Source organism: Sinocyclocheilus anshuiensis, unplaced genomic scaffold (assembly GCF_001515605.1).
Source record: "Sinocyclocheilus anshuiensis isolate Anshui unplaced genomic scaffold, SAMN03320099.WGS_v1.1 scaffold446, whole genome shotgun sequence".
In the NCBI taxonomy this organism is placed as follows: domain Eukaryota; kingdom Metazoa; phylum Chordata; class Actinopteri; order Cypriniformes; family Cyprinidae; genus Sinocyclocheilus; species Sinocyclocheilus anshuiensis.
In genome coordinates, this window is record NW_015544247.1 from 716,941 (window position 1) to 727,354 (window position 10,414).

At 36.4% G+C, this 10,414-nt stretch overlaps 2 protein-coding genes across 2 annotated transcripts in view; one reads left to right on the plus strand and one right to left on the minus strand.

The window, feature by feature from the left end:
- Window positions 1-4,683, minus strand: part of LOC107697707 (lysine-specific histone demethylase 1A-like) — an 18,337-nt gene extending 13,654 nt beyond the window's left edge. The window contains exons 1-4 of the mRNA XM_016498511.1: window positions 4,591-4,683; window positions 3,400-3,684; window positions 1,288-1,453; window positions 1,049-1,182 (exon numbers count right to left, since the gene is read on the minus strand). Of these exons, the coding sequence (XP_016353997.1) occupies window positions 1,049-1,182; window positions 1,288-1,453; window positions 3,400-3,663 (564 nt within the window). The 5' untranslated portion in view covers window positions 3,664-3,684; window positions 4,591-4,683. The remainder of the gene's footprint in view (window positions 1-1,048; window positions 1,183-1,287; window positions 1,454-3,399; window positions 3,685-4,590) is intronic.
- Window positions 4,684-5,178: 495 nt separating this feature from the next.
- LOC107697678 (cell cycle control protein 50B-like) lies at window positions 5,179-10,090 on the plus strand. The gene is made up of 8 exons (XM_016498474.1): window positions 5,179-5,362; window positions 6,461-6,657; window positions 6,983-7,090; window positions 7,180-7,287; window positions 7,397-7,487; window positions 7,596-7,739; window positions 7,830-8,036; window positions 9,264-10,090. Exons 2-8 carry the CDS (start codon window positions 6,472-6,474, stop codon window positions 9,446-9,448), a joined length of 1,029 nt encoding a protein of 342 aa, XP_016353960.1. The 5' UTR covers window positions 5,179-5,362; window positions 6,461-6,471; the 3' UTR covers window positions 9,449-10,090.
- The last annotated feature ends 324 nt before the right edge of the window (window positions 10,091-10,414 follow it).

Consider the following 10,414-nt stretch of genomic DNA (forward strand, 5'->3'; position numbering starts at 1 on the left):
TTGAATCAAAGTTTTGCCTGAATGGTGATTAGATTCACTGTTCTGGATCGCTGCATTTAGAACTGAGAATGCACGTACAGAATGACGCATTCGGAGTATGATAGAGCCTGCGTCCCAATGTGCATACTATCCATCCTAAATTCTATGTGATATTAGTCATTTTCAATACAATTTAGGGCAGATAGGGTGGATAGTATGCACATTGGGACGCAGGGCGGAAATGTCCCGGTGCTCCCGATGGCCAGTACATCTATGTTCAAGTCAGCTAGATATGCGCAGATGCTGCGCAATTAGACTGTATTTAATATATCATGATGAGTCACGAGTTTATCCAAAATTAAAAATAATTATATATCGGTATCGGCATCGGCCAAAATGAGTTGAAAATTATCTGCATATCGGATATTGGCAAAAATCCAATATCGTGCATCCCTAGTTAAAGCTAAATTCATCAGGACATCGGCCCTCCAGGACCGAGCTTGGAGACCCCTGGTCTAATGCTTCTGAAAAAATGAGTCTTATGCTCACCAAGGCCGCTTTGATTTGTTTGATCAAAAATACAGTAAAAACACACATTTATTACAATTTAAAACTGCTTTCTATTTTAACATTTTAAAATGTCATTTATTTCTGTGATGTCATTACTCCAATCTTTAGTGTCACATGATCCGTCAGAAATCATTCTAACAAGCTGATGTGTTTTTCAAGAAACATAATGAGTGTTTGTTGTGCTGTTTAACATGATAAATTTTTTCACCATCTTTGATGAATTGAAAGTTCAAAAGAACAGCATTTATTTGAAATAGACAACTTTTGTAACATGTTACCGTCACTTCTGATCAATTTAATGCAGTCTTGCTAAATAAAAGTATTAATTAAAAAAAAAAAACTTATTGACCTCAAACTTTAGAACAGTGTATTATTAGTCAATAAGACTTCTAGAAGAGTTTCTGTTTCTATTGTCTATTGGCTCCTACTTTTCAGCTTTAAAAAACTAAGTTCAAATGCTTTAATTATCATAAAATGATGTCTCCAGCTGGGAACTCACCGTTCGGTTTCGAATGTACAAGAACACTTTCTGAGTATGCTGTGGTCCACCAATAATGTCAGGGAAGCATGCAGCTTCCTGTGATGTCATACGGTCATGTGGGAGTCGGCTCTGGAAGGCGGCCCCCTCTACACCTGAAAAGTCACAACATTAATGACGGAAAGCATTCTGAAATATTTTTAAATGTTTTTAAAATTCTGTAAAAAGGTGTAAAATTTTTATCCAACCTCTTTCCATACCTGATGGTTCCTCAGGTTCACTGTCATTCTCCTCCTCTATTGGTGGGGCTGGTGGAGGAATCACCTGCTTCCTTTCTTTCTCAGCTTTTGCGTTCCTTTCTTCCTCCGAATAATACTCATCCTCCGACAGATTAGCGAGACTCTCGTCCATCTCCCTGTACTCCACCTGCAGCAGGAGGCACAATAAAAGCTTCATTAAAACCTTGTTCTGCTTCCCCTGGGGTGAAACATGACAATTATTCCCTACTCAGACAAAACATCACAATTGGGGGTTTTTTTGTGTGTGTGTGTGTGTGTGTGCAGTAATGGTCTACCCAGTTTTAATTTTATGTTGGATTTTTTTTTAAATAGACAATTACTATATAGTATAGGCAGGTTTTTTTTTGTGTGTGTGTGTGTGCAGTAATGGTCTACCCAGTTTTAATTTTATGTTGGATTTTTTTTTAAATAGACAATTAATATATAGTATAGGCAGGGATTGAAATTAACTTTCACTCACCAGCCAATTTGGCTACTTTTTAAGTTACCGGCCATTCATAACTTCTACTAGCCAAAAACAAAACAAAAATAAACTAACAGTTTGAGTCTGTCTACACTGGGCGTGACAAAGCGAAGTGCAAATCATTTTGTGTCAGTACTAGGGGTGTGCGATATTGACAAAAAATAATATCTCAATATTTTCTGGGATTTTATCGATAAAGATAATTAGACAATTGTAACACAGTTCCCTCCGTGGGACTCGAAACCGGTGAGTGGCGCAGGTGTCGCGCATTAGCATTTACTCCACCGGCCTCTCTCCGTTCCCATGGCTCTCGGCAACACCCCACTTGTCACATATTTATATATTATTCAACTTTACTCAATTAACAAAAATGTTTTTAATAGTTTTAATTATGATAACTCTGAAAATTTGCTGAAAATGTAATCACTCTCTTGTGCTGATATCTTAAGGACTACCGTGGACAGCTGAATCCTTAAGTTTTTGATATTATTCATATTCTGTGTGGTCAGTTCACAGCAGTGATATAAATGAATCTTTTCCAATAAGTTTAAATTGATTTGTACGTTTTATGGGCATTTTTACCTTTATAAAGCCTTTTTTTTTCTAAAAGTGTACATCATCTTTTGAGTCAAATTCTTACATTTAATCAGTCAATTATAATAATAATACATAACGTCAGTCGAGTGTTTGAAATAAATCCTTCTGTGAGATGATGTGGCTTCTTAAACAGAATAATTAAGGCACACAATATTTCATTGTATTCTAAGCAGTGATAATGGCTATGTCGATTAGCATTTCATTATAGATATACTTTATTATGATGAAAATTATAATAATAAGAACTCAGATAAACCATATATTGCCATAGTCGTGTGTTTATTAGTCACATTGAATCAATGAAAGCAGTTAAATCTGTTTATTCAGCTGCAGCGATAGGCATTTCCTGGATTTCTTCTTCGGGGCACCTTTGGATTTTCAGCGCGAGAGCGCCCTCTGGCCTTTGGATGGAGATTTACTACTGATCACAGCACTGTGCTTCACTGAAAGATATGCAATTTAAAAAGCGATTTATTGCCTTTGCGATTTAATTTCGATTAATTGTGCAGCCCTAATATACAGAGCCGATCCTCCCTATACGCAAAGTACGCAAGCTGCGTAGGGTAATGAGGTGCACTGTCGCCCTTTCTATGTAAAAATCACTCAAATCATGTAACGTTAATGTCATACAGTGTCTTACTCGAGAAAAAAAAGAGTTGAAAGCGTACCGAGCCGTGGAAGAGACACCGTTTCTCAAGCGGACAAAGGCATTTCATTCATTCATAACACCCCCCCACCCCCGCCTACGCAGTTTTGCGTAGGGCCCCCAGAAGTCTAGGATCGGCTCTGCTAATATAGTATGTATTTAGATGAGTAAGTAATTAGAGCGATTTAAAGTTTCAGAGCAATAAAAATTTGTATATTATTTAGTGCCAATAAATTATTTCTATATAATATATAATATTTATTATATAATCTTTATAATATTTGAGTCTCAGTTCGACTCAGCTAAATATATATGCCTGGCTCAATTATCCCTGTTCAAATAACAGGAAGTTAATATAGATGTTTACCTTTGCTCTCTTACGGCGACTGGTCCTGCGTCCTTCTGCAGAGTCTTGATCAACCCCTCCTGGTCCAGGAGGGTGCAAGAGAGGAGGTCCACCTGGTTCTCCACTTGGAGAGGCTCTCTCTTTCTTTTTCACATCTGCTATACCTGGGCCAGAGGGACCGGCTGGACCAGCCTGAGGAGCAGAAAGGGTTTCAGGAGCACGGTCTCCGCCATTACCCCCTGAGGAAGAGGAGGAACCTGGGTCTGACTTCTTACTGGACAGCATTACAGATGAAAGAAGCCTCTCCTAAAATGAAGAAACAAGAGCTGAATGTAGGTGTACAAACAAAAGGTGACCGGAACATAGACAATACAACATGCTCTCTATATATACACATCTACATAAATATTAATAATGAACATCTCAGATTCCTTCCACAGTTTGGTCCTATACCCATCATAATGAATGTACTGTTTTCTATCACAGAACACATGAACCAAAGGCTGTGAATGCACAAAACAACATGAGGTCTGCAGAAGTTTAACGTCGCACTTGTGCACCTGCTCTGAACAAACAGACATTGCTCGAAAGACACAAGCTTTCCGGGTATGAGAGGATATTAGAGAAGAGGGAAAATATATACATTTTCACTTTACAGCTTGCTAAACTTACGATATTTTGGCATATTTCTCTGCTCAATAGACCGTGAAAACACCGTTATCACATGATCACAAATTCGGCAGTACTGAACCCATTTAAAAGTGTATTTGAGGCAAACTGACTCTTTTAATCAGACACCAACGCAATAAATAACCGGCTTGAATATAATTTTAACAAGTTTAGCTTTGTTAATAGAGCTAACAGATAAACGTTACACCGCACATATTTAAGATCACAACACCAAATCGCAGCTCTAAATATGGGCTAACCTGTTAAAGAATGTATTTTACCAAACGTTTCCAAATATTTTGAAACTATGAAGAACTAAGAAAATAACTGGTGCGATCACGCACTGGTTAACGTTAGCTAATATGCTATTGCTAGCGACACGATCCGTTTTCTCTCCGCTTATCAAACTCCAGGAAAACCGCAATTCTTCATTACAGCTTATTCATTCTGATTATGACATTAAGTATTACACATTTATAAATTCCATGCATTAGTCTCATTTGCCGTCTTCTGCTGTGTTTATAAAATAGTATTCATATTTACCTCCTCGCGGCTGTGCGGAGTCTAGCACAAAGAAACAGACGCCTGTCCCTACCGGAATCGCTCAACCAATCCGAGTAGACGACGAGGGTACAGAAGGCGGGATCTAACTTGCCCAGTGTTGTAATTGGGTATAAGGGCGATCGATCAAACGTTTCATAAAGTCAGGTTCATTTTATGCAAATTTGGCATGCAACGTTCACCTGTATGCAAAATTCATGTCATAAATCAATGACATAAAAGGTCCCATGCCCTTAATTGACTTAACTGAATCAGTGGCTCTCAGAACCCACTAGAGGACCTCGGTAAATTTGCAAGGGAGACACAGATTGTCTTGTCTCGAAGTTATTTACAATAAAGTATATTTACATAATTCATAATACATCATTTTCTTAGAAACAAGCTGTAAAGAGTAAAACGTTTTTTGTTTATTTTTTAGTTATATTAATGTTAAGTTATTATTAATTTAAGTTACATTAATAAATATGAGATTTAGCCAATGAATAACAAGGTTTAAGACTTACAAACAATAAATATGTTTTTCTATAATAAACCATCATAACGATCCACCGGACTGAAGTGGAACTGGGAGGAGTCAGGTATGTGACGTAAGCGCGGTGGGAGGTGCGAACGCAAAGCGGAAAAGCTGAAGTAGGTAACACAGGTACGGGACTGTGTGAAGGTGTCTGCTGTCGATGTACGAATCTTCCCGATTTTATAAAGCAGGAACCTATAATACCTACGCCAAACTGAGCGCGCTGATCTTTTTCTAAAGGTGAGTTTTGATCTGTTTATAAAAGCTTTAAAGTTTCTCCTCTCAGAGTAAGTGATCGAGATTCATGAAGCACGGTCCTGTTTTCCTGCGACATCACGCGTTGTTGTTGTAGTGCAGGACATTCTTACAAACATCCTTTTTGTCTTTATCATGGTAGCCAACTTTTGAGCTGTTTTTATTACCATGGCTGGAGAGTTGATAAATGTTTGCGGGTCCAATAATATTAATTCCATTAGTTTGGGTCAAATTTATTAAAACGCTTTTTAATGTATCTAGATTATTTATTTGTTTTCATTGTACAGTTAATAGATATTGTCAGTAGACATGCATCACAGAATAATTGTCATCCTAAGTAATCTTCACCGAATCTCAAATAATGTATTAATCATGCAAAAAATGGCAAACTGCATTTTCATGCTTTATTTATCCTAAATACACATACAGTAATTAAACTAGCCTGTATTTGTTTTCCATAATGTGGCAAAAGTCTTGATTAAAAATTATGCTTAATACATTATTTTTATATATTATTTTTTTATTTAATTATATTTTTATTTTTTCATCACACATCAAGTGTCATATTTTATCTCAAGCATGCTGTTAACTGTTATTGTTCTGTGGGGTGGAAATTATGCCACAACTGAGGAGTATTTTTTTTTTTTAAATAAATGCATATAAATAATTTTTGACGCAATAAATATTAAAATGGTTTATGGTAGTAGTCGATAGTTAACATTAATTCATCTTTTTATGATGAATTTTCATATTTTAAGATTCAAGATATTGGGACAAAGCTAAAATAAAATCTATACATAAAACGTAATTTGAAAAGTCATCAATGGTGAAAGCATAGTAAAAAAGTTTCTAATACATCTTTAAAGAACCGTCATATAACAAAAAGTTAAGGGGTAAAATCTGTTCTTTTTAATAAAATATAAACCCCTGGATTATAAAAGTTCTCACATTTGAAGAAAGATCCAGTGTCTGATGTATTATTTGTTGCATTGCACTCTGATCTCTTTTCCATTGGGCTTTTTAGTATTGTTTATTTTATCTATGAAATTGAGGTGCACACAGTAAGCTTGTCCTTCCTTTCAGAGGACATCAGGATGAAGAACGAGGGAGAGGCGACTGAACGGCCTGACAACACGGCATTCACTCAGCAATGGCTCCCGGCATGGCAGCCCATACTGTCCGCTGGCATCGTCATTCCTGGCTTTCTAATCATTGGTTTGGCTTTCATAGGCATCGGAATTGGCCTCTTTCTGACCTCACAGACCATCCAAGTGCTGGAGGTAAGTGTTTACTGCAGGACAACAACAAAAAAAAACTTCACTGGGTGGATGACATGGCATTTTACAGTAGAGTTTGTTCATCCTTTGGTTAAGTAGCATATCTAATAGTTTAAACAAATGTACTGAGGTCAGGTATTGCTTGTTTGTTAAAGGATAGATAACACTATTTAAACATTCAAGTCTGTTGTAGAGTTAATGAACCCCTGACTCCACATTACCGCCTAGTAGTTGAGTTAGTTTGGAGGTGTTGACATACCGTGGTGTTTTGTGCAAGGTGAGAGACATTAATTAAACATTAATGCTCTCTTTTCTCACCATGTCACAGATGGATTACACAGGCATTGAGAAGGATTCACCCTGTTTCCGCTGTACGATCCAAAGTGTCCAAAACTGCACCTGTGAAGTAACATTCTCCCTTAGCGCATTGTTTACGGTAAAGCCTTTGAGTTTAACTCTGTTTTGAGGCCTGATATTTCTCCCTCAATGTTAGAAAGTGACTAATATTGTCTGTGGTGCTTACAGGGCCCTGTCTTCTTTTATTATGGCCTGTCTAATTACTTCCAGAACTTCAGAAAATATGGTGTGTCAAAAGACTATTATCAGCTCACTGGCGATACACAGTATTTCAAGGTTTGCGTTTGGCATGAACAATCTTTTAAATGTTGTTTCAACTTTTGGATCTTTCATTTTATGTATTGAATCCCACTTTCTTTGTTTTTATTTTCGTCTGACTTTTCAGAGTCCACGAGATGTTTGCTCTCCATATTCGTATGACTCCAAAAATAACCCCATTGTCCCTTGTGGAGCTATAGCGAATAGCATGTTCAATGGTATAATTTCAGATTTGTAGATTAACTTTATGTTTGTATGTATTAAGCTCTGAAATTACCACTAATTTATTTGATTACTAATAATTTATTTGTGTGTCTTGTGCAAAGACACATTTGAGCTCTACCAAATAATCAATGGAACGAAGAAGAAGGTTCCATTAGATGGTAAAGGAATCTCCTGGTGGACTGATTACAACATAAAGTACAGGAACCCTTTGTCTGTAAATGGCTCGTTTGCAAGCGCGTTTGATGGTAATTTGCCTTAAGGTTGTAATGTAATAGTAGCTATAGGATTTGAGACTTGGAATAGAACTTAAATTCTTTATGGATGCTGATTAACAGGTACAGTGAAGCCCATAAACTGGCCTAAGGCAGCATATGAGCTGGACCTCACAGACCCAAACAACAACGGTTTCCTGAACCAGGACTTTCTAGTGTGGATGAGGAGAGCTGCACTTCCTCAGTTCAGGAAGCTGTACCGGCGAATCACAGAGGGTGATTATGCCATGGGGCTCCCTGCTGGAAACTACTCTCTGACAGTCCATTACAGTATCCTTCTCATGAAAGTCAAAACTCACTCAAGACAGGGATTAGTAATAGGATTTTCATGTTTTATTCATTTTACCAAGTGCTGAAGTTTGTAGGACTTCATGCCTTCAATCAGTTCAAGTCTTCAGATGTTTTAGTCTCAAGACCGCATATGGCATCAGTCCTGTTTCGCAGATGTCTTTTGACCATGTTTGCCTGTGATCCAGGCCAACAGGTTTTACAGGTTGGGTGTGGCTTTTAGCTGGTCCTGAGCAGAATGCAGAAGCAACAAACATAGGGTTTTGAATATGTAAATTGATGAAAAGGCATGACAGTCAAAAGAGTAGATGAAATTTGTCTTAAAGGTGCACTTTTGCAAAAAATGTCCCCCTTATACACAAGTTTTTACACAAAAGGAAATTAAATGTACACTGCAATTTAATTCCTAACGGAAAAGGTTAGGGTTTGTAAGATTCTTTAAAAATGTTTTTAAGAGTAGTTTCTTATGCTTACCAAGGCAATTATTTGATAAAAATACAGTAAAAATAGTAATATTGTGAAATATTATTGCAATATAAAGTATAAAGTTAATATATTTTAAAATGTAATGTATTCCTGTGATGGCAAATGGCTGACTTTTCAGCAGCCATTACTCCAGTCTTCAGTGTCACGATCCTTCAGAAATCATTCTGATATGCTGATTTGGTGCAACATTTCTTATTATCAATGTAGAAAACAGTTGAGCAGCTTAATATTTTTATGATCCATTTTTCTCCAAGATTCTTTGATGAATTGAAAAACAAAAGTTCAAAAGGACAGTTTTTTAAAATGTCTTTTGTAACATTTTTACTACCAGTGGTAGTCTACCACTTTTGATCAATTTAATTCATCCTTGCTGAGTAAAGTATTAATTTCTTTAAAAAGGGACCACATGACCAGCTGAAGCCTTGCTTTATCTTTTTAACCCTCCTGTTATTGACATTTTTGAAGGTGGAATCAATTATTTATGGCTGATAACGAATAGAGGATTTCTACAATGGTATTGGTGACTGAAAACACTGAGAACTTTTTTTTTTTTCAGGTGTCAGTATCCAGTGTTCAAAACGACTGCCAGCGCAATGTAAACACACCACTTAATGAGCACTTGTCTCAGAAAAATTCACTTTTTTTTTTTTTTAAACATGCAGTAGAAATGTTCATATGCAGCATGAATGAACCATGTTTGTTCCTTAACCACATCATTTCCAGACTACCCAGTACTGAGTTTTGATGGACGTAAGAAGTTGGTCTTCAGCAACGTGTCTTGGATGGGAGGGAAGAACGACTTCTTGGGCATTGCTTATTTAGTAGTTGGCTCCTTGTGTATGGTCATGGCAGTGGTTATGCTAATAGTTTATGCCAAATTCAAATTCTCAGAGGAGGATGATGCGTGATGATGCAAGGCGGCTGTGCTTATAAAGACCACCTCGTACATGCATCTTAAAAACAAGAAAGAAAAGAAATAAGGGGTTCATTAAGATAGAGCCAAATGTTGTTTTCAGACAAACATCATGGTCTAGATTAATCATTTTGCATTCACATGCTAGAAAGATTTAACTTCAGGTCATTTATTTATTTTAAACCAGGAATTATTTGTTTACTAAAAGAACACAGGATTAGGCTAAAAAAAAAAAAAAACTGTTAGGCTAATATTCTAAGAGTTTGTTCAAATGTCTTAGAATCTGTAGATCAAAATGATTATCAGAGGTCATCATTCAGGGAATGTTACAGGTTTCTTTTCTACTTTGACTGTTTCAGGTATAAAATATGAATTAGCAGTTACTTTAGTTTCTAGACAATACAGATAAAGCAAAGCTAATAATGGTTTTTACATTTGCTTAAATCTTAGATTTCTTGACTAGTCAAATGTTTAACAGATATATGGACATAGACGGTCTCAGGTGCCATATCTACCTGTCAGATGCATAGCTTGGTTAAAGCTTTGTGTATGTTTAGTTTAATATATTGAGAATTAAAATGTATTGCTGCTTGTATATTTTCTGTAATAAACTTAAAATGCTGTTTTATAATATTAAATCAGTGTTTTTGTTGTGAGCTTTTGTTTCAAGCATGAAAGATTTTATTTCCAAGCAAGGGAAATGGTGTGCTTTTACAGTGACATTTTGTACTGGGCAAGTTAAATGTAAGTGAAGGGGCGAATCTTGACTTTGTTTGCACGCATCGGTGATATTGATCCCTGTTAGTGAAGCAGATCTTATTTGGGAGCAGTATTCTGTGCAGAGTTTAGCTCTAATTCTGCACTCTGGTTCAGTGTCTTTTGAAGTAAAATGTTTGAAGAGTGAGGATAGAACTGTATTCAGATTAAATCTGCTCATAAATATTGCTTTGTTTATCTTTTA